General features: G+C 39.9%; 1 protein-coding gene across 5 annotated transcripts in view; it reads left to right on the forward strand.

Moving 5' to 3' along the window:
- The window catches only part of TENM2 (teneurin transmembrane protein 2), a 1578682-nt gene that overhangs the window by 1516548 nt on the left and 37094 nt on the right, over positions 1-25040 (forward strand). For 4 of the 5 annotated variants that reach the window (XM_030572352.1, XM_030572354.1, XM_030572356.1 and 1 more), the window contains 6 exons: positions 7196-7406; positions 13840-13959; positions 15851-16127; positions 16903-17170; positions 18295-18438; positions 21647-21896. In XM_030572352.1, coding sequence (XP_030428212.1) covers positions 7196-7406; positions 13840-13959; positions 15851-16127; positions 16903-17170; positions 18295-18438; positions 21647-21896 — 1270 coding nt within the window. The remainder of the gene's footprint in view (positions 1-7195; positions 7407-13839; positions 13960-15850; positions 16128-16902; positions 17171-18294; positions 18439-21646; positions 21897-25040) is intronic. The other variant, XM_030572355.1, reaches the window with a different exon arrangement.

A 25040-nucleotide genomic window follows, 5' to 3' on the forward strand; every position in this document is an offset into this window, starting at 1 on the left:
GGTCCCTTAAAGAAAACTTGTTAAGCAGACAGTTTCAGTGGTCAAGCAAGAAGTTTCCTTCTGATTATTGATTAACCTGGTGTGGGTTTTTCCCAGAGTTTGCAGCCTTGAGGCCCTAATAGACATTCCTGAGGGCACATCCTGTGCTTCTAAAATGCATATATTAGCAACTTCAACACGATTCTTATCAGGAAGGACACAGGATCAAGCTGCCCTTTCTATGTCACCCCAAACCCCCTCCCCTCCTGCCTTGGTTAAGCTGAGGCTGCTTCATGGCCAATTTACAGCCTGCTGACTTGGCTGCTTTTATCAATAAGCAATAATGGTTCTTCAAAATGTGTGGTCCCTATAGGTATTCAAAACCTCTTTTCCCCATGCTTTGGATCCTCACAGGAACTGAGGCAGTCTCTGCCACCACTCGTGCCCTCAGTTCACAATCTGAGGAAGTGTGCTGTGCAGGTGTGTACCAATGGACACTGCTATTGAATAATATCTGGTCCCAGGCACAAAGAGTGCATGAATACTTATAGAGAATATTGATCTGGATCACTTATCTCAACAAACTCATTGCTATAATTTCCTTTTCTCAAGTTGGCTGGTCACAGACCATATAGGGGTTTAAACATAACAAACATCTTGAATTTTATCTGGAAGTGAAAACTACAAGTAGTAAGGGCAGAGTGTGGAGGACAGGTGTGATATGCTCATAGCAGGCTTCCCCAGTTAGGACACAGAGCATCATTCTGTGCTGGCTGATGTTTCCAAGGGAAGCCATAAGCACAATGTATTGCAGCAATCCAGACTTTTGGTGGCAAAGGCATAGATGACCGTAGGATAAGCTCTTGGTTAGGCATAGATGGAAAAGATCTCTGTCTAAGAATCAAGGAAAAGGGGTGGAGCTAGTAAAGCGTTGAGACTGCATGAAAACTATTTTGGCAAAGGGCAAACTCCCTCAATAGATCCAGAAGACACAGGCCCCAGGTCCTTCTCTAGGTGCTTCCTCTTTTCAGCCACTATCACTTTTGTCCTGTTCAAGCTGAGATACACCCAATACATTTCAATGGAGTTCTGCCCATTTCCACTGGCAGAGAATTTGGCCCTAACCCTTATTCCAACTGACCAATAACTATATATGCGTGCCATATAGACATTTTATACACATGCACGCACTTGAGTTTGTTAATTATTCTTGAATCTAAGAAAGGAAAATTGTTTTGTCTGAGTCAGAGCCAGGAGTGACCTAGAAGCTCTCTTTCAAGGCCTGAATGCTATACATTTTGTATTGACTGTCAGCAAGACATCACCACCACTAACATATTTGCATGAAAACTTAAATGTCTCTGTGCTCCAGCTCCTAGTGCCAAAGCACCAATTTCAGTAGGGACCATGTCACTTTGAGTTTGTCTCTGTGATTTTGGCTTTGTGATAAATGGGAGAGCCCTGGATAAGGAAAATAATCTTCTTCTTGTCTTCCTTCAGCCTTCTATCAACCAACATTTTTCTTCTACATGTCAATACAGGACTTTGTTGTTACATATGTGTTCTAGGGCAGTAAATCTTCCATGACAAAATTGTAAGGTCCTTGCAGCTCTTTCCTTGCCTGCAGTCATCCATTGTAGTTTCACCTTACAGGGCAAAATTCTGTGCCAACTCACATAAGGACAGAAATTGGATGATTGGTATAAAGGCAAAGTGATGTAAATTCCAGTGATGTGGAATTCTGTGGTAGTGCAAAAGTTAACTCTACTGAGATGCCTAGTTGGCAGAAAGGGGCTGTAGCAGAAGAAGGGGTCCTGCCAGGCCTTAACCTGAACATGGCGAGAAGCCATAATCAAGAGCCAATAGTCAACACAGCCAAGGAACAATTTATCCTAGAATAAGGGGAATAATTTTTGTGAGAGCACCTTGCGGAATATTGTTGGAGCATCTGTGTCTCTCTCAGTATCCAAGGGCAGACAGGTATTTAAAAGCAATTCTTGAGGGTCATTATGGCTTTTCTGTACCACTTGTAATCAGAAGTATCTCTCAGAAGAGAAGAGAAAGGAACAGTGAGGGGTCACAAATGTGTCGGCAGCCCACCTGGAAGAAGATATCACTATCTCTGCTGTGCACTTTTTAGGCCTTGTAATAAGGAAACTGTGATCAAGAGGAAAAAAATAACTAATTGCTCCAGAAATTCAAAATACACAAGTGCACAAGTTAATATTTTAAAATTCTGCTGTTGTGCAGTAGGGCTAGATCAAAGCATTTAATCTGTAATAATGCATATGCATCATTAACAATAGGCAAATAAATGGGCAAATTCATTAACAAAAAGTTAAATTTTTAAAATGAACACCCTGTCAGTTAATCTGTTGTTAAAAAGGCTTGATAATCCTAATATTCAAGAGTAGCAATGAAGAGCTAAACTTGTGCTGCCAGTTTAAATCAAATCAGTTTCCTATTTCATTCTTCTCCAGGTTAAAGCCAAGTCAAGAGTACTTTCAGTTATTTCACTCTGACTTTTAAATTGTTGGAAGGGATACAGCATCATGCTGACACCCAGATACAGTAGTTTACCCTAGTGTGTCGGTAAGAGTGGTTCAGAACTCTGCTAACAGGGATTGCATCTACTTTAAACTCTGATATGTCTGTTGTGAAGAGAAACAGCGCCTAGGTGAAACCAATTAAAGCTTCTGTCACTGGATTAACAATATAAAAGTGCTTAGTCCTGTCTAGAAGGTCCCGAACCCATCAAAACTCTGGAACATACATTTAAAAAAACTCAAACTAATCTGTAATAGAAACAAAGAAAATGTTCATTACAGAGTTTTGTGTTGCAAGAGTATTTTGTTATGAAAGCTCTTTTTTTAGGAACTAACTAATACTGTTGTACTGGTTATATGGCAGAGGCAGACAAACTTTCCCATTCCAGTTTAAATGTCATTAAAGGAAACAAAAACAAACAGCAATGTAATTAATTACACAGTTGTGCCTGTACATGCAAATAGTTAGGAAATGAGGTGTCTGGATGGCAAATTTTAGCATAAATAGAATAGAAATGCAATTTGTCTGGCGTTTTGCACCCAGCACAATTTATAAGGGGTTGCAAAGGTGGCTTTACATCACTTTCAGTCATGCCACTATTACATACTGGGCCAGTCTCCAGTGTAATATAGAAAGCAGCCTGAACTCAGAGCCTCAAGGGGCCATTCTAACAGCCTGGACTCAACAACACAGATGGACACATGGCCTGACACCCTGCCCCCTGACATTATCCTCTACACGGGGACTGTGTTTTTAGGTGGATTTGCAAAGGTGTAAATGACAGCAGAATTTGTCCAGTTACATGTGTTTGTTTTCAGTGTGCGCATGTTTTTTCTTCTTATCATGTTTTGATACATTTTCTATAAATTCTTCAGTTTAGGCACCCAGATTTTTGATATGGAGGATGTCCTAACATTTGCTAATTGTTGCTACCCCAAATCGTTGGAAATGAGATCATTTAAATGTATTGTTTTAGATTTGTGTGATGAAGCTGTACTCTGGGCCTGATCTAACTAAGCCTATGTGTAGATTTTGAGATGCTTTGTTGTTTCTTTTTTTCACGTACTTTTATGGGTTTTGTATTTTTTCTCCCACAACAGTATATTTTGTGCACTAAGATCCACTTAGATCTATCTCTTTGGGTAATGCAAGTTTAGAGTTACCTCCCAGTCACAAAGCTTCACACAGGTCTAAAATATTCATAGACTTTAAGGTCAGAAGGGACCATCATGATCATCTTAATTAAATGAAGTGTCCTTGCTTCCATAGATGTGGTTACTAACATATCTGAATTAACATAATGAGCATAATAAATTAACATAATGAGAATAGTGGACTATAGTTAACTTCTGGGATGTTTAGCAGTGTTTAAATTCCCTTTTAAATTATCATTAAAGATTATGTATATTGTATACTGCCATGTAATGCTGTAATTTAGCTGTGTTTTATTTAAAGGAGCTTTTTATTCTCCTCAAATTTATTGTGAGGTGGAGTAAATTAAGAAATGTTAAAAAGCAGTATGATGTCAAAGACAGGGAGATTAGGTTTACATTTTACATTAAATTATTGCACACTTTTGCCCTTTTTGAGGCTGTAAGTGTGTAAATGTTTGGGGGAGGGTATATGCGTACACACACACACACACATCTCTATCTCTAGATAGAGAGATGGAGATAGAGATATATATAAAATCATCCATTGTCAAAGGAATAATATACATGTTTCTCACTGGTATTGAATGGAGATGTTTCTAGCCTCCCAGGTCCTGAACTGGCAATTCAGAACAGTTTGATTGCCTGCTTGATTGTTTGCGAGATAACTGTAAGATTGGCAGTGACAGGGTAATTTACTGAAGATTGCAATGTCAGACTATATCCAAGGGGGCTTGCTGGCATAAAGATGTGATTCTCATGACTGACAGGCCACTGGGAGATTGGTGTGCCAATTTAAAGTTCATGGTGTCGTCAAAAGTGTTCGGCTGCAGCAGCCCATAATCATGCTGCATGATGAAGTCATTACAGACATAACATATGCTCACATATAATAACAGGCATAGCAAAAATGTGCACTAGCTTGAGCAGGTAAATGTAAATTTGTAGATGGGAGTAATTTATATCCTATGTTTTGCTTCTGCTATTTCAGATGTGTTGATAGGATTCTCTTGACTGACAGTCGCCTGAATAAAAGCACTGAGCAAACTAAACAGTAGAGAATTTTAAGTTCATGGTTGTGAAGGTGTCACAAACCCAGAAAGAGCAGAATGCTGAGGAAGAAAGGCTCAAAGCTTAATAGGAAAACTGTCTTGAGTTATTATCTGAACCCAATGATGTCCTCACATTGATTATATAAAGTGGGTGGTAAATGGACTGCAGAAAAAAAAAATTCCCAGCTCCAGGATGGAAGGGGCTCCAAGATGAATGGGGCTCCTAATGTGAACAGGCCGCTGACCTTAAAGAAATCTATAGCTCTAACAGCAAGGGAGTTCATCTAACTTAAGAAGTTTCCATGGATGCTGGATGGAAACACTGCCAATGTACCTCAGCAGTTTTATTTTTAAATCAGAAGCAGTCATTTTGATTGCAGTTGCCATCACTCAATTCAAGCACAATCCATGGGACCTAAGATGCTAATTGCAAAATTCAGAGCTCTGAATAGGACCCCTGATACAGTCAGTCATTTTATATATCAGAAATTTGGTAAAAGATAAAAGATTTGGGGATATTAATTCTGTATTACTATAAGGAAATAATTATATGATCTTAACTCACACAATGGTGTGACTGTGGACTACATTATTCAGTATGTATCCAAGCCATTCATTGCTTCCTATGGTGATGTCCAAATTTCTAATAATGAGGGAGAATTTCTGAAATTAAAGGAGTCTATCTGAAATTTTACAAGCTTAAATGTATTCCAAATTGAGTGGCTAGTTTCCATAATTTTACATCAGTAAATAACTGCAACTTTCTCATTTGTTTGCTAAAAGGAAGGTAATATTTTAAAACAATTAGACAATAGCAAAATTACACTGGAACTCCAATAAAATTACACATTTCAGTTAGGTTAGTTATACCAAATGAGAAGGGTAATGCCTAAAATTATGTTACAATATATTTTAAATGTAGGGCCAAATTTGACTCAGCAAACTAATATGCATGGTTGGTAATTGTCTCCCAGTTGAAGGTTCCATTCTAATTTCTGCTGCTGCTAAATAGATTAGAATTTTCTTAAGGGCAGGTGAGATGGATGACATAGTATATAGAGAGCTTGCTGACTGAACTCAACAACAGTATGATTGAGTCCTCCTTATCCAAGCACATTGTTGCCTAACAGTTCAAATTTGTGGAGGAAGGCGAAGGAGAGAATTGAATGTTTGAAGGGAAGCATCCCAACTGCAGCCCCATCACCATTTTTTCATAAATTGGCAAAATAGGCAGAGAATATAATTTTTCGTTTAATTGGGTCATGAAAATATTCCCAATTTGCGCTCTCTTCCAAAAAAATAAGTAAAACCCACAGCAGATCCTGCAACAAGCAAAAGTGAAAACCCAGTAACGCGAAGGATCAGTAAAGATCTCCCTGGATCCTCTGTCCTTTGTTCAGTCCGACAGTTCTAAGCTGCTATGAGGCCTCAAAGAAGTTGCATAGCTTCGCTGGCCCTGACTCTTCTCTCGCTTACACTAGTGTAGGTAAGCAGTTAACCTAGGAGTGGGCAAACTACAGCCTGTTGGCCGGATTCAGCCCACCATCCATTTTAATCTGGCCTTTGAGCTCCTGCTGGAGAGCGGGGTCTGGGGCTTGTCCCGCTCTGGCACTCCAGCCGGGGAGCAAGGGCTGCTCCACACAGCTCCCGGAAGCCGCAGCATGGCCCCACTCCGGCTCCTATGTATAGAGGCAGCCGAGAGCTCCACTCTGCACACTGCCCCCTATCCCATGTGCTGCCCCCGCAGCTCTCATTGGCTGGGAACTGCAGCCAATGGGAACTGCAGGGGCAGCGCCTGAGGACAGGGCAGCACGTAGGAGCCACCTGGCCACAGCTCCTCTTAGGAGCTGGAGGTGGGACATGGCCACTGCTTCCGGGAGCTGCTTGAGGTAAGTGCTGCCTGGAGCCTGCAACCCACAGCCTCTCCCCGTACCCCAACCCCCTGCCCCATTCCTGAGCCCCTTCCTACCCTCCAAACCCCTCGATCCCAGCCCAAATCCCTCAGCCCCAGCCTCACCCCAGAGCCTGCACTCCCTGCCGGAGCCCTCGCCCCCCATTTGCACCCTACTACTCCACCTGGAGCCCCCTCCTGCACCTTGAACTCCTCATTTCTGGCCCCACCCCAGAGCCCACACCCACAACCAAAACCCACACCCCCTCCCACACCCCAATCCCAATTTTGTGAGTATTCATGGCCTTCCATACAATTTCTATTCCCAGATGTGGCCCTCGGGCCAAAAATTGGCCTCCCCGAGTTAACCTCATCAAAATCAATGGAGTTGATTGAGAAAAGTGTCTCAGCCTCAGCTTTCCCATCTATATAATGAGAACAATGACTTTAACCCCACCTCACTGAGCTGTTGGAAGGATTAAGCAGTTAAAATTTGTCCAGTGCTTTGAAGATGTGCACTAAGTATTATTTGGTAGCACAGTACAGCTGGCTTAACTTTGATTTCCCCTTTTCAGATGGCCTCACTGACTGCCTGGATCCAGATTGCTGTCTCCAGTCTACGTGTCAGAATAGCCTGCTGTGCCGTGGTTCACGTGATCCTCTTGACATCATACAACAGAGCCACTCTGGTTCTCCAACTGTGAAGTCATTCTATGATCGAATCAAGCTCTTAGTGGGGAAGGACAGCACTCACATAATTCCAGGAGAAAATCCCTTCAACAGCAGGTAGCCGCTATAAATATTTCATTACATCAGCCTGGGTACACTGCATGGAAACATCCCTCCTAGAGATTTTATTCATGTTTTAACGTGAAGTGGTGCTTTCAGCAGCTATATCTGTTTCTGTCTCAGGGAACAATCCTACTGAGGGCATTCTGTCACAATTTATTAATATTGCCTTTATTTCATAACATTACACTTTGCATTCTATCACCCTGGCAGAGTCTAACACTAAGTTCTCTATACTGAGGAAGAGTAGCCTGGAATTTTAACGCATGAGAACGCTAGGATTTACATTGAGGGAGGAAATGGATACTAGTTTTCAATTAATAGGACAGCTGTATTTTGTGTGGTATGGATAAGACAAATATTCTAACACAACTTTGGAATAATTAAGTAAGATTTTTTTAAAGATAAATTACGATAAATTAGATATCTTTGTTTTGGTTTATCATTTATTCATTATATAAATCCATTTTACTTTTAGCTGACCCACTATAACACTATCATATCATTTCAGTTTTCCTCTTTCTTTTAATATCTGGGCCTGCTCTGCATTATTTCCTAATTCTTTCTTTATAAATAATCTAAAAGCCAGTTCATCATTCATTTATATGTGATGCCCCATAAAATTAAAAAAACTTGTTTTCCTATTTACAGATATTATTCAAATGTGTCTGCATTTTAGCCCTTCATAGGGAATCTTTAAGAAACTGATGAATACATTCATTATGTTCATATCTTCCCAGTCAAAGCTGAAGAGGGAGCTGCATCTGGTCTTGTGCCTAATGCATGGCACTGGGTATCAGGGAACTGGATTTTCATTCCTGATTCTTCAGTAGACTTCCCGGGTGACCTTGGGCAAGTCATAAATGTATCTGTATTTCAGTTTCTTCATCTGTAAAGTAGAGATAATATTTCCCTATGTACCAAACAAAGCATTGTTATATCCACGTGCTGCTCAGATACTACAGCAATGGGTGACATAGAAAACCCTAGCAATTAATAAGTGACCTGTCCGAAAAATGAAAAACATTTCTGTAAATTTAATGTTTGTTGACATTAACTGACCAACTCTGTAAATACTACTAAAAATTGCCTTTTGCTTTACTGGTACATAAGGAGAAAAACAGGCCAAGAGCAGAAACCAATCAGCTAATGCACCAAGCTATGTGACATATCCAGAAGGAATATGGTCAGTTCAGTGGCTGAATTGACAAAAGAGCCCAGGTGTTGTGACTCTCAATCCCATGTCTTATCCACTGAGCCATGGTGCCTCATACAAAGTGTAAGTGCAGCTACCTGTCCACAGGCCGAAAGTTAATTTTAACCAGAACCTCCATTGACATCAGTAGAAATAGCATGACTTCAGTCAGGGTCAGACTTTAAAATGTAAAATTGAAATAGGTATTTACCCTTTCTCTTTGCTTTTACAGTTTAGAATATCTAGTTGTATTTTGTTTCACAGTTACACGGTGACGCAATCTGACAAATTGGAGGAGGGTTAAAGTTAATGCTAAAAATCTATCCCAAAGGCTTTACCACTTGAACTCTCCTTACACGTTATGACTCAGTAGTGCAGGAGCCTGTGGTCAGTCTCCCATATTACAAACTGTAGGTCTTCCAAAGTCTAAGCCCAGGAAGTCTGAAATTTCATTTTTGGCTTACCTTCAGTGTCAGTTCCTATTTGTTCAAGTCAGGAAAATTAAATTTGGGCTTGTGTGGATAAATTTTAGTGAAAGGACAAGGGGTTAATAATTATAAAAACAATTCCTACTCAACAATAAAAATAGTAAAAAAAAATCACAAGCTAAAAAGCAACCAATGTATTGTTCTCCAAGCTTCTAACTTAGAAATAACTCAATGTACATTTGTGGATACGGGTTGGGATTTTCAAAAGTGCCTAAGGAAGATAGGTGCCCAATTTCGATTGAAATTGGGTGCCCAAGTCAGTGAGGCTCCTTTGAAAATCCCAGACTTGCTTTAAAAATGTTGCTGCAAGTCACCTAAGATAAAATTTTCAAAAGTGAAAATCAGTGGGACTTAACTTACTCAGGACCAGATTTTCAAAGGTATTTAGGGACCTTAAGATGAAGATAGGCACTTAGTGAGATTTTCAAAAGAAGCTAAACAGGTTCAGCAGGTAACTCTCATTGATAGTCAATCTGCTTTGGTCTTTTGAAAATCCCACTAGGTGCCTATCTTCATCTTAGAAACCTTGAAAATCTGCCTCTACAGGCACATATACTTTGGAATAAAAGACCTGAGGTATGGCCACAGCTAGTTCAGGTCAGCTGATTTGGGTTTGTGGGATCTGGGCTGCAGGGCTAAAAATTGTTGTGTAGAGATTTGGGCTTGGACTGGAGTACTGAGTTCTGGGGCCCATGCTACACATGGGGTCCCAAAGCTAGGGCTCCATCCTGAGCCCAAACATCTCTACACCACAATTTTACAGCCCCCAAGTCCGAGCTCTGCAAGCCTCAGTGAGCTGACGCAGGCCAGTCACAGGTGTTTAATTGCTGCTTAGTCCCTAAGAGAATAAGTCTCTTTTGAAAATAGGAGTTAGGCTCTTAAATCACTTAGGTCTGGAACCACTAAGGGACTTAGGCACTGAGATGCTGAGCATCATGAAGCGTATCTTTTAGGTGCCTAGACAATCACAGGATCAGCACTGCAATCCACAAACCTGAGTTAGGCATGTGGGCCCCCGATACAATGAATGGGGAGAGATAGGTGCCTTGGAATGCAATCCACAAAAGCCAGCATGCTAGGCAGCTCTCCACCCAAGATAGCCAATAGGCAATGTGGATGAGAGGGTTGTATGCCAAGCTCTTCCCACTCATGGAGATGAGCATCCAAGTCTGGGCTGCAGGGAGGTACCAGACTCTCATAGCAGTCCATGACTGGGAGAAGAGAGGTGCTCCTCTGCTTAACTTGCAAGTGGAGCATCTTATTGGAGGATGAGGAACAGAAGCTCCCTTATAACCTCTAACCCAATGGTTAGGGTGCTCCCCTGGGATGTGAGACACTCCCAATTCCAGTCCCTCTTCTGGGGGGGAGAAGAGATTTGAACAGGGATCAGCCATCTCTCAGGTGAGTGCCCAAACCACTGACTCTCGAGTCATTATAACTCTTTCTGACCCAATTAATAAAACAATTAATTGAAGTGGAACAACTTCAATTGGAGAGATTGAGGGAGACCCACCTCAGAATATCCCATAGCCCGCTGGCTAGGGCTCTCAACTGAGAGATTGCCAATCCCTGTTCAAATCCCTTCCCCTCATCAGGCAGAGGCAGGACCTGAACGAGTCATCTCCCACATCCTAGGTGAGGATCCTAAAGATTATCAGAGAGGTTGTCATCCTCCTCCTCCTTCCCCTTAGCTGTTTTGTGTAGATCTAAGCAACCTCTGAGCCCTCTTACCAGATTGGGCCTCACATGCAACTCAGGCAGCTGATTGCCTGCCTTCCCCCAAATGGTGAATCACTCTGAGGTGCAGGCAGTGAGGCAGCAGAGCACATGCCAAGAGGCTCCCAGGGAACTTTTACTGCAAAAACATAGGTGCCGAGTGAGTTTAGGTACCTTTGGCTGTAGGTGACAGCTGAGCAAGGAGGTTGTGGATTGCAACAGTGCTTGAAAATGAGGTTTAGGTGCCTGAGTACCTTTGTGGATCTGTGCCTTAGGCACTTTTGAAAATGTTACCCCAGACTGGTATCACAAATGCCAAATTATGGACAGAAGCAAATGGTTGTGTTCAAGCCTGAAATGCTGAAACAGGGGGTTTAAAATGATGACATAGCCTTCAGAGAAATGCTGTCAAAGGGTTAGGCCCCAAATTTTTGCATACATTAAAGCTGTCTTAATCCCATGGAATTATAATGATCTCTCTCCTCCTGAGCTCTTTGTGCCACTCCACTGCAAAGAAATGAAGGAGAAGAAAGGGGAGGAAATAGGTACTACCATCTTACGAAATATCTTCTGCTCCACCTGTTGACTCTGCAGGAGCAACTAATAATCAATAACATAATTCCCCAAACGATGCTTACCTCATTGCTCATTCTGGCACACAGACAAAGATGTGATGGTCTGAAGCTGTTGAACAAAAACAACCATGTTAATTTGTACTGCATTCACATTTGACTTCTATTATGTGAAAAAAGGAAGTAAATTTTTTGAGGAATATAATTATTTTCATGCTTAAGAGGCAATAGCCCACAAAAACCACTTTTAAAAAAAAATTAAATGGCATCAATGGAAAAATCACTATAAATTTACGTGTTAGCTTGTTTATCTGTGGTATTTATTATTATTGCAGTGATACCATAAATAGAAATGAACGTATATCATGCCTTTCTGATATTTTTGTTTGTAAATTTACTGTACTTAAAGTCATGTGTGAAGAATCTGAAGTAACAGACTTGTTAAAAAATTGCATGTGATGCAGGCTACTTTTCTACAAACATTTTAAAAGCATAATTGATATATTTAATAAAATAATTTGGAGAAAAACAGTAATGTGAAGATACTTGGCTTGATCCAAAGTGTTCCTATTATATGGTCTGCAACATGCATGGATTTCTGTTGAGGTCAATATCATGTTTACAGTATGATTATTTCTAAAATTAATATTTGACCTAGAAAGTCAGAAATTTTGATGTGGTAATCATTAAAAAGGCATAGAAAGGAGTATTTTCATGAACTGGTTATGTTTTTTCTGATATCAAGAGAATATTACAATGTGCGTGGAATAAAGAACAATGAGACACGTTTGTTTAATAGGCAGTGGAGTGCACTTAGAAATTCACATTAGAGCATTTTAAACTTTTAAAGTTCATAAAAAGGTCTAAAAATAATCTTTGGTATTGCTAATAAAGATAGATGTGCCCTCAGGTCTGCATCCCTTCAGTAATTGATCTATAAGGAATAACATAAAGCAGTATACCTATCCCAAAATTCAAGTGAATTTTGACAAGTTCTGGCAAAAAGCAGGTCAGTTTAATCCCCTAGTCTTAAAACTGGGACTCAGTCCAAGAACCTTAGGAGTCAAGAATCTGCGTCTGCCAAATTACCTAAGTCTGTTAAGGCCGCCGAGCAGCTGCAGACCTGCCAGTACGGGGTCAATTTCAGAAATGAAGCATTTCATTATCTGCTTTCTCTGTGTACTGCAAGTTGAAGCTGGTGGAAAATGTTAAATGTTTCACGGTAAAATGAAAAGTTTTCAGTTTGGACTGAATGTGAAATCTCTGCTCAGTTTTTACTTATTCCTTTCTCAAAACAAACTCCCATTGTTTTCTTACCGGCTGAGTGAAAACAAGGTATTGGAGATCAGGATTCAGGGCAAGGTTTGCAGATGTCAGCCACTTACAACTTGGATGAGGTTACACAAAGCTTAATTTGGAAAATTAGTTGTGAAAACTACAGATATCTCCTCCCTACCTCTGTTCTTTTTGGAGTGATTATAGGAGTTGACTGTGAGAGCTTAGTACTATAGGAAGGAAAAGAACTGACAGGGAAGGTAAAATAGCTCTGTACAATTCTAGTGATATCATAGTCAGACAATATGACAAAGTTCAAAAGTTGGGAGAACATTCTCTAATGGAAAATAAACTGTTAGAAAGCAAATAGACCTCGTTAATTTTTCACTGACACTGGTGTGGTTGGTGAGTAGCTCCACTGAAATCAGTGGAATTGTACTAACGTAAAACCAGTGGAACTGAGAGGTAAATCTGACACACAGAGCCAAAGTGGGAAAGATATTTAGGCTCCTTAAGATGTACATAGGCACCTGTTGAAACTCTCTGAAATACCTAAGGAGATTGTTAGTTTTGATTTAAATGAGAATTTAGTGCCTAAACTGCTTAGGTGCTTTTGGAAAACTACAAGGCTCCTAGCTGCATGTTTAGGTGCTGAAATACTTTTGAAAATATGGCCCTAAGTGCCTAAGTCTTTTTTGAAAATGGGACCTAGGCTCTTTTGAAAATGGGATGTAGGCATTTAGGCACTTCTGAAAATGTATCCAAAAATCTTTTATTGCTAGAATGACCTTCCAAGCTCTTACTTCAATGAGTCATGTGGCATTCCTTTTCTATACATTGAAGTGCTACCAGACCTGGAGGAGTGGTTCGATAATCACAGCTCACCCTCCCACATAAAGACATTAATCTCTATTCAGCAAATATAGACCTCTCTATATGGATTAAATATGAAGTTATTTGAATACATATTGATCTGAGTTGAGTGTGTGTGTGTGTACGCACTCAACTCAGATCAATATGTATTCAAATAAATATATGGGCAATATTCTGAGTTGTGTTGGTGTAAATCCAAAGTAAATCGGATTTACACTGGAGTAAATGAGATCAGATTAGTGTCCCTAGTCTGTTTATAAACACCACAACCCTTGTTTTCATAGCTAACATTAATTGTGTTTCTTTTTCAGTCTTGTGTCTCTTATAAGAGGCCAAGTAGTGACTACAGATGGGACTCCACTCGTTGGAGTCAACGTGTCATTTGTCAAGTATCCAAGGTACGGCTACACCATCACTCGTCAGGATGGCACGTAAGTGTAGTTATTTCATTCTGTACCTACTTAGTATGTAATATCTGTGCAGATTGACAGATGGTGCTATCTAGTAGAACCATGTGGTATCATGCATAGAATTCCTACTGGGCCAAACAGCTATCAAGTAAACACAAAAGTAATTTTTCACATAGCATTTTAAATACTAACGGAAAGTAAATATGAAAAGGCTGACTTTTGATAATAATGTGTTAGCAGTCAGACTTCCTTTCAAATAAATTGCCCTGTATCCACATGAAAACATTTGTGGACTACTGCAATATCCAGCTGAGACCAGAAATATTTCATTTTAAAATGCAAGGCAGGCCAACACACTGCTGGAAAAAAAAGTATCATTATAGAACAGTACATTTTGTTAAAAGTTCCCTTCTGCCTCTATCTTTCCTTTTTGAAGATCCACTATCTTTAGAGTTTCTTTAGGGTAGAACATAATCAAAAGAGTCTAATTGAATATACTTAGACAATTCCCCGCTGTGTGAAGAACTGCTTTTTTCCCTCTTGTATCATCTGATTTGAAATGCACACCAGTTCAGCTCAAACAAAAATGAAAGTGTCATGGTTTATCTAATTTATTGGCCATGGCAGTAAAACAAAACATCTATGGAAAATGCACTGTAAATATTTGCAGTTTTATGTGTATCTATAGTCCAAAATACTGTGCATTGGAATAATTGACGTGAATCAACACAGGGGATACGTGAATTTCCATACAGTCCAGGGTATTACTACATTATCACACCAGTGTAACACTAGAGTAACTCAATTGTGACTCAGGCCCTGTTATGTTATTGTTTTACATTATTCCATGTACTGGTAATTCAGTTCATTGCATTGCCAAGAGATAATATGATACATGAAAAATTAACCATTTCCTAGCTCTCTTGCTAAAGAGATCTGTGAGTATTTTATTTATTGAGGCCAGCTTTCCGAGGGCTAATTGGCATGCACATTTACATGCAGAAATCATATTTGGGGTGGGAGTAAAGAGTAAATGTTTACTGCTTCTTAGAGGTGATGTGTGGAGGGGGGCACATGGGGTAACATGCCCCCCGATTCCTGCCAGGGTTTATATGCCCTGTCCTGAGTCCTGCTGCACACCATTAGAACCTTTAAATTGTGCCCGCTCCCACCCAGCTCCACCCCACTATCAACAGTTACATGTTGTCTCTGGTGCTTCTGAAAGGTGCCAGATCACTGGTCCTGGAGACAAAAATTCTTTGTTGAGCCACAGTACAGAAACAGCACAAGTTTCCCATCAGTTCTCTACCAGTGCCATACACTACAGTGCTGTTCCAGGGGGACAGACCCTGAGAGAAAAGATAATTCAGTATCCAGGCTCAGTAAGCCTTTGCAATTTCTGCTGAGAATGTTTACGAGGGTGCTGATTAACATCAGATCTGGTGGTGGTGGTAGTGGTTTTTGGAGATGGACCTTTGTTCACTGAAGAAATAGACTCCTAAGAGTGACTTTATGTCTACACTGCACTTTTGTCAGTAAAACTTTTGTTGGTCGGGATGTGAAAAAAAACCCTGATTGACAAAAGTTTTACCGATTAAAAGCGCCAATGTGGATAGCGCTTTGTCAGTAGGAGAGCTCTCTCCTGCCGACAAAGAGTGGCTACGCTGGATACCATACAGCGGCACTGCTGTAACAGCACTGCTGTGCCGCTGTAAAGTGTCCAGTGTAAACATAGCCTAAGTTACTGCTGATCATGTCTGAATTTCAACCAGCAGCTTAGAAGTTAACAGTTCCATTTCCCATTGTGAATAGCTTGAGCCAGGATGTGTGTTTTAAATCTTATTGTTAATTTCCATTTGCTGGGAATGCTATCACTGTGGAACTATTCAATCTGGTCACCTCTTATGTTAAGCCCACATTTTCCTAGGTTTGACTTGATTGCAAATGGTGGAGCTTCCCTAACTCTGCACTTTGAGCGAGCCCCATTCATGAGTCAGGAAAGGACAGTATGGCTGCCATGGAATAGCTTCTACGCCATGGATACGCTAGCGATGAAAACTGAGGAGAACTCCATTCCCAGCTGTGACTTAAGTGGCTTTGTCCGTCCTGATCCAGTCATCATTTCATCGCCACTTTCAACATTCTTCAGTGATGCTCCTGGTCGGAATCCCATAGTACCAGAAACCCAGGTATGAATTGTGGGAGTGAAAAGAATGTAGAAACAATCACTCCTTGTGATAGCCACACATCAGAGATGATGCACCCAATTATCAGAGTTTCACCATCCACTCACTGGTCTTCAACTGGCACCTTTGTGTATTGATTCTAACAGATGAGCTAAGAGACAGAGTTCTCTAATGAATCTTGTAGAAGCTGTGCTAGGCTTATCTCACCCAGGCATCTCTCTCGACTACATTACACTCTCTCCTACTGCCTCTCATTATCACATTGTACGTCAAGTCCTGTGTATTTCTAACTATAGCTGAGGCTATTTCAAGAGAATTTTGCAAAAACTTTGTATGTGCACCTAACCACAACCTGCTTTCGCTTATGCTAGTCAGGAGGATAAACGATAAGGGGTTATTTAATGATCTACACTGGTATTATTATTATTGCTGGTTTATTCCATTTTGGCATCCCTTTTGCTTTATACCAATTGCCAGTGGAAGTCGCAGGTTTGTATAATTGCAGCTCTTGTGGCCCCTATGTATATAACTACCAATAAATCCTGTTGTTTTTATTTACAATTTTTCCAGCAGGCTATTTTCAAAATGAAAACGTGATAGTGACACACAGTTATTAATCCAGAAATCATAACCTAAACTGTATCACTGCAGCATGGCAAGGATACAGATGTTCAACCGTAGAAAGTTGTTAGTTTATAAGTAAAGTGCAAACAGATATCTCTTCTAAATAAAGTGTACTGTGGCAAATTTAATATGTCTATTCTGTGTTTCCATCCAGGTTCTTCATGAAGAAATTGAGTTTCCTGGCTCCAACATAAAGCTCTGTTATCTGAGTTCCCGTACTGCTGGATACAAATCTTTGCTCAAGATCACCATGACCCAAACTCTTGTGCCTCTGAATCTAATTAAAGTTCATCTGATGGTAGCAGTCGAAGGGCATCTGTTTCAAAAATCATTCCAGGCATCCCCTAATTTGGCATATACATTTATCTGGGACAAAACTGATGCATATGGTCAGAAGGTTTATGGGTTGTCAGATGCTGTAGGTATGTCATGACATTCAAACTCTAAAACTTTCAAATGATAATGTAGTGCTTATAATGGCTGATTTAGTAAGAATACTGAAATAAGGACTGTTGAAAGAATTTACCTACAGATCAAATACAAACTGTGTAAATTCTGCCTTCTTTATACAGTTTTATCCTTGGATTGAGCCTCATCCACACATTTAGTAGAAGGAATAATTTGGTCTCCATATATCCTGTTTGGTAAAAAGTGATTCTAACCTTTGAAATGGCATGCATCTCTAGTCCACTTGGAATCTAGTGTATATTGTTGTTAGTGCTTGCCTGTATTGTAGTATGCTTACAATTAAAATGTTAATTTCTATCAGAAGTCATTCCTGCACTTTCATTGCCATTTTTAAATTGCATAGAGAGAGATCTTTATTCTAGAAAGCAACAAAAGAAATGACCTTAAAAAAACTTTGTAACTTTTATAGTTGTACCTGAAAATGTGAACAATTGATGTAAGGATTTTACAAATGTGCATTAAAGCAATGTGAATCTGGAAAGAAAATTGCATTTTAAAGATCTGCTTGCTCTTGCACTTTCACATTATTCTAAAGACTTGCAGACAATAGCATCTCTTCTTCCAATAATTCACAGATCCCAGGTTAACGTATGTAGTGTATGGGCGTGTATGTACATATACATGCCAATACAAACCTTCTATAATCCCATTTTAAATGAGCTGTTACATACCATGTGAAAAAAAGGCCATTAAATATAATAAATAAATCTGGTGAATATCAGGCTAATTAAAAGTAGAAGCCTGTCCTGTCATTTAATAGCAGAATTTTTATTAGATTTTTTTAATGATTTTTCCTACTCTTCCCTCATCAAACTGGTCACTTCCCGAAGCCAATTATTCAATGAAAAGGTCATCAGGTCCCTACAGAGTACAAGGGAATCAAGTTTCAAGGTTGAATTAAGTCAAAGATCTTAGTTTAATATTGTGGAATGAAAGAGAGCATAATCACTCCATCTCACAGAAAGTGTTTGGGAACCAGTTGTCTTTCTGTTTGGGAACCGGTTGTTTTACTATTTGAAAAATTGTCTAGTCATTTTCATCCATTGCTTATGCAATAATCATCACCATTTCTCCCCAGTTTCTGTGGGATTTGAATATGAGACGTGCCCCAGCCTGATCTTATGGGAGAAGAGGACAGCGCTGCTGCAAGGCTTTGAACTAGATCCCTCAAATCTAGGGGGCTGGTCTTTGGATAAACATCATGTTCTTAATGTCAAAAGTGGTGAGTTAACTGATTCCATGTTTTTTCTGTACTACATGCCATCATAGCAACTTCTATCCATCTGTAGAAACTTCACTGCATGGTTTATATTTAAATTCTGAAAAATACAGTTCCACTGCTTTTATCACTATATTTCTGAAAAGTTTTGTAAAGTCTGAACTGTTTTTGTTTTTAAGAATAATTGTGTCATTTTCCAAGAATCGCTTCTTACCCTGTCACTGAACAGCACATTCTTAAATTTCCAAGCTTTTCCTTCTGTGCCACTGAACCTTTTTCTTTCTCCCCTTATTCTGCCAATGTTCTCTGAGCCTTTTCCTGATTTCTTGTTTTTGCCTTTGGCTCCTGTAATCCTCTTGAAAGATAAACCCAGGGAAAACTGAGAGACATGAAATGGGTGAGCTGGGAGACCCCAGTCCTATTATAGTCATAATATCAAACCCAAATTGGACACAGGGAACAGGATTTTTAGAGAAGTTAAAACAGAGGCCAGGGATGTGGCAATCAGAGAGAACAAGTGACATCAGAAGAGGACTCTGAAGTCCCCACTTACCTTGTGATGATAACACAGATCTAGTGCAAAAAACACTGCGAAGTTATCTAGCCAATGGTTGTATGATGTCAGGTTGACTGAACAAATCCATTTACCCCACCACCCAAGGAAAGCCAACCACCATGGCCTACTGAGTCAATTCTAAAAACAATAAATAATCTCTCCTTCCACACTTTTTCCTTTTGGAAAATTTTGCAACACTTAAGTGTTCTTCAGTGTGAATGTGTTTACATTTCCTTCAAGTCATCCATTCTGCAGCCACAGCAAGCAGTCAGCTACACAAAGATGTTGCTGCAGCACTAGCAACTGAAGAGAGTTCTAGTTCATTGCACAATAACTTTACCCCAAGCAAATCTGAAAAAAACACCTCCTCTGAACCTACCACGGTGTCAGGGACTTGCAATACTAGGAACCAGAAAATGTCAGGACAGTTAGCTAGTACCACAAAAACCAACGAGAAATACTTTGATCAATTTCTTCCGGCATACAGGGTCTGAGCTTTGTGTGTTTTTCCACTGGGTATGGGGGAGATGAATAGAGAGTAAAAGCAGACACTTTGCGGAAATGTTTGCATCAGCTTTGAAGACAATCAGGAAACAGGGTAGTAGATTTAATTGTAACTTTAACTTTTCAGCCCTGTTCTCATTGGGTTCTAGAGGTAAATTATATAGAAATAGTGTTTCCATGTTTTTACCTTCTGGCACACTCTGGTTCTGCTAGTTGTATTGAGTTTTTTGGCTGTTTCTTTATAAAATGTACTTGTCTAAACTTTAGCCAGGGTGAAATAATTTCCAGAAGAGCCAAGTACAGGCTTGAGAAGACAGTGGAGACTGGATTTAGATAATGGCACCACTATTTTTTTGATATTTTAAAGCAGTTACTCTGGTAAATGCCAGTTTTGACTATGACTGTAAACATCTGTTTAATGAGCTAACCGAAGTACTGGCTCTGTCAATTTGTGAAAAACTTATTTTAAGGAGTCTTACACCAACAGACATTTCCAAGAAGCTGGTCAGAAAGAGTTTAGGTGACATTTGTGGGTCAGTAAGAGGCTTTAAATGTCAAAGAACTTAGCACACAAGTTATTTTTTATTGCTGTAACTGTACCACTTTGTGTGTATGATCCATGTAATTGTGTAATTTTCAGCAATTAAATTATTTGTATTCTTTATGTTATAACAAGCACCTAAAATGGGCCATGTGCTTCACAGACATATAGGGAGACATAGCCTTAGCTTAAGAGCTCACAGTCTGAAAAAGGATAAATACCCTACAGTCATAACATTGTTAATTGTGCATTGCAAAACAAAGCAAAGCTCCATTAACTACTTAATATGCAGTTGCTAACTATTCTCCTTCTCTCTGGTTATTCCTGTTGGTCCATTCCTGTCATCACTTCTTCTGTTTCTCTCTCTCTCTCTCTCTTAGACTTTAAGTGCCTTGAGCTAATAGCTATGCAGGCAGATCTAAAACAGTTACTGTTCCTCACATTTTTTACCAATAGGACTAAGGGAGTTGGAGACTTAGCATATCTTTTTTTATGACCCTCGCAAACTTTTTCCGAGAACCTTCTTTCTGTTGCTTGCATGAGCAAGTTGCAGAATAGTTCATTCATTGCACAAGAAGCCTAAGTGTCATGTTGAAAATCAGTGAGGTCAGTTTATTTAACTCATACTTTCATGGATGCTGTGTGGCAGGTTGAGCTTTGTGGCATTGTACAAGTATGTGCATTCCACCCTTGCATACGGTGTCATGGTTGTTACAGCTGTCAGTGGTGACAGCTGCACTCATGGCTATGCTATAAACCTGTTCACTTAAAGATATAATAATTGGATTTCCAAATGAACATGCAGCTGATAGTTTCCAACAGTATTTTCCATACTATTTGACCACATTGTAAGCAGTAACTTTTCTATGCTGTTTGGAGCTGGGGTATCCTGGCAGACCTAGAAGAAGCAGGACTCACATTATCCCTCAGAGTGGTTGAGAGTCCCAATTCAGACATTCCTCCCACCCCCAGAAATGGGGATGTTCCTCTGCCTTCCACACTTTCCCTCTAGCCCTTGAAAACCTCTTCAGGCATTTTGCTCTTGTCTCTGACTTTTTCCTTTTTCCCCTTCTTCTCCTTCCCTTCATCTCTTTTCCTGTCCTTGCATGAGAAGGACAATGAGAGGGAGCAGCGAAGAAGGAAGAGGACAGGAAAGCTGACACAAGAGCGTCCATATAATAATAAAAATAAACTGAAGGCAGAGGAAGCTCAGGGGCTAAGCTTATCAGGGGCAAGTGCTCTCAGTTCTTTGCCTCTTTGTTTTGCTTTCTAGTTGATGACATTATAACTGTAGCCTTCCTTTAATCCGCCTCTGTAGGATGGGAGAAGAGATGTATGACAGTGGTTTGATTCATAATGACTGTAGTGTCTTCTAATACGACCCAACATTATACCTTTAACTTTACTGCTAATTGAGTAATTCTTGTGCTTCTGTGCCCTGAAAACATCAACTATCCCTCTCCTCACTATAATGTTGTGAGACCATGCAACTGAAGGCACTTCACCTTACATCCCTGAACCAGTGTCACATCAGTTGTTAAAAGCAGGCCCTCTAAAGGCCAACTTTCCAAATTATCATAGTAACCACTTCCATTTCCCTTCTCTGTTAGGTATATTGCATAAAGGCAGTGGAGAGAATCGGTTTCTAACTCAGCAGCCAGCCGTGATTACCAGTATTATGGGGAATGGGCGCCGAAGGAGCATCTCCTGTCCAAGTTGCAATGGTCTCGCAGAAGGAAACAAGCTTTTGGCCCCTGTGGCACTTGCAGTGGGAATTGATGGAAGCCTCTTTGTTGGGGATTTTAACTATATTCGGCGCATCTTCCCATCTCGGAATGTCACCAGTATTTTGGAATTAAGGTAAGGTGTCAAACGTAGCCTTTTGACTTAGGTAACCTGTGCTGAAATCAGACTTTCCCATTCCTTTTTATAATTTTCTAAAACATTTTCACTTGCCACCTGATAAGTTTCCAATGGAGAAATGGGGCACAGAAAAACATAGCTCAATATCTATGGATGATAAAGTGATGAATGTTAGAAAGAAAAATTGAAGATGATCAAAGAAGAAATCAACTTGTTTTCTCTTTTTGTTAATCACGTAATACAATCTCCCTTTACGATTAGACAAAGCCTACCTAATTTCCAAGACTATGGGATTGACTGCCTGTCATTGGTGAGCCAGAGCAATACGCCAGGGCTTAAAAGCCTTGTGAGTTCAGAGGAGTTTTTGATATCAACATTTTTTTGTGGCCATTGTCCCCAATCCTTTCCCCCTTTCCCACATTTTTAAATATCTTTCTTTAGATTTGGTCAGTGCAGTTGAAATCAGATTGATATCACAGAGCCACATGCATAATCAGGATACTATAATTCTTTAAAATTATCTCACTGTGTACAAACAATTGCTGAGGTCACATAAATAGAAAAGGCACCAGTGTATAGTGGACCATTTAACCCATTTCTGTTCACTGTCCTTTTTTTTTCCTCTGGGAGAGGAAAGGGCCATTCCTCAAAACTCTCACCCATGTGACTAGTCCTTACTCTTACTGCTCAGTCTCTGGAGACAAATTAATTACCCACGTGAGGAAAACTATATGATTGGATCCTACGTGAACACCTTCTTGGTACTTCTGCAGCTCACGTGTTCGCTGTCAGAGATGTAACATGATCAAAACTACTGCTCTTGTAAACTTAAAAAGCTGACAAACACCTTGAGAGAATTTGAATAGCTAGCCTATTCTCTGATACTACCAATAACCAATCGCTTCACTTTCAGTGCCTGAGAAACACAACAAAATGATTGGGCTAGGAAGAGATGATGGACCTGGTTCTGGTCTCACACCAGTTTTCCACTGATGTAATTTTCAGTGGAGTGAGTCCTGATTTATATTAGCATAAGTGAGTCAGAATCAGGGCCGCTCCATGCTTAAGCCCATTCCCTGATACCTGTCTTGTGCATCACTGCACATCAATGCCTCTTCACCCCTGGGAACATCATTCTAGAAAACAGACTTCGATTACTATCATCAGATGTGAAATAAAACTGGCCATGCTTCCTATTAGCAGATCAGTATATGTTCCGAGCAGGTAGTTTGTGTGGCTGTGTGACCCACCATAAACATCATTGTAGAACATCATTGCACTCTATGACTCTTCATTTTATATGATTAATTTAATTCATCCAGTTGGGTTGTAGCCTACCTTCAGACACATAGCTCGGCGCAAGCTGGGAGGGGTTGCAAGCAGTTCAGAGGACTGAATGAGAATTCAAAAGGACCTTGACAAATTGGAGAATTGGTCTGAAATCAACAAAATAAAATTCAATAAAGCTAAGTGCAAAATACTTCACTTAGGAAAAAATCAAAATGCACAACTACAAAATAGGGAATAACTGGCTAGGTGGTAGTACTGCTGAAAAGGATTTAGGGATTATAGAGCAACATAAATTGAATATAAATCAGCAATGTGATGCAACTGAGAAACAGGCTAATATTGTTCTGAGGTGTAGAAACAGGAGTGTTGTATATAAGACACAAGAGGTAACTGTCCTGTTCTACTCAGCACTGATGAGGCCTCAGCTGGAGTACTGTGTCCAATTCTGGGCACCACACTTTAGGAAAGATGTGGAGAAATTGGAGCATGTCCAGAGAAGAGCAACAAAAATGATAATAGCTTTAGAAAACCTGACCTATGAGAAAAGGTTAAAAAAACTGGGCATGTTTAAACTTGATAAAAGAAGACCGATGGGGGATGTGATAACAGTCTTTAAGAGCTGTCATAAAGAGGGTGGTGATCAATTATTCTTCATGTCCACTGAAGGTAGGAAAAGAAGTAATCAGCTTCCAAACAATGTTGTGAAATCCCCAGCTTTGGAAGTATTTAAGAATAGGTTGGACGAACACCTGTCAGGGATGGTTTGGGTTTATTTTGTTCTGCCTCAGCGCAGGAGACTGGACTTGATGACTTCTTGAGGTCCCTTCCAGCCCTACATTTCTATGACTCTATAATGTTTATAAGTAAAGGGCAACATTTTCAAACTGAGGTACCTAATGTCAGACATTTATTTCCATATCACATCAGCATCATTGAAAATCAGGTCACTTTTACAAGAGGATTTGCTTGATCACTCTTCCCTTCTGGCTGTGCAGGTGAACAAGTATCAATCTCAGCCTCTTTAGACTAAGGCAAAAAAGTAAGAAAGCACATCAGCAAAGGTCAGGGTGCTTATCCTTTCTTTATGCTTCTATTTGGCTTCCCTTGTCTTTTATTAGTTAGTTTTCCATAGCATAGTTTTCTTGGCTTCTGTAACAACTACCAGCAATGAACAATGAAGCTATTTCATGTTGGGTACTGTTGAAAATCTACAACAGGTTTGATACAGTCTTTGGACTTACATGTGTTAGTTTAACTCTGTGTTCTCAGAAAGGAATCTGGGTCCAGTCCTGAAAATGTTACTCATAGAAAACATCCTCGCTCAGAAGAGTGGTCCCATTAAAATCTGTAGGACTAACATGAGTAGGGGTTTGAAGAATTGGTCCCCGAGGTATGAACAGGACCAGAATCCCAAACTGGCATATTTGCAATTTTATTAAAGCTTCTAATGTTTCCATAATTAATACCAAAATATTCCTTCATTTGCGGCAGATAACGAACACCGATCTGGTCTTACATATGCAGTGCAAATCACAATGAGTAAGTCCATGGAAGTCAGTGGAGTTACACCAGTGTAAAATTGTACACAAGAACAGAATCATGCATATTTCACTTTCACTAGGCAGTATAAAATTACCGCAAGACATCAACTGATATCACTGGCTAATAAGAAGTTTGAGCCAGGACTGTTACATGGCACAATTTACTGAGTGAACCTTGCAAAGTTCCAAGCTTCCAACTGTGCTGTAAGATCTGCAGCTCAGGAGTTACACACATCATTGGTATTCCACTCAGTGTGTATTTTTAAACAAAATTGTATAAACACAATAACACACACTAGGCGCAAAAAAT

The sequence above is a fragment of the Gopherus evgoodei genome, chromosome 8 (genome assembly GCF_007399415.2).
Source record: "Gopherus evgoodei ecotype Sinaloan lineage chromosome 8, rGopEvg1_v1.p, whole genome shotgun sequence".
Taxonomy (NCBI): Eukaryota; Metazoa; Chordata; order Testudines; family Testudinidae; genus Gopherus; species Gopherus evgoodei.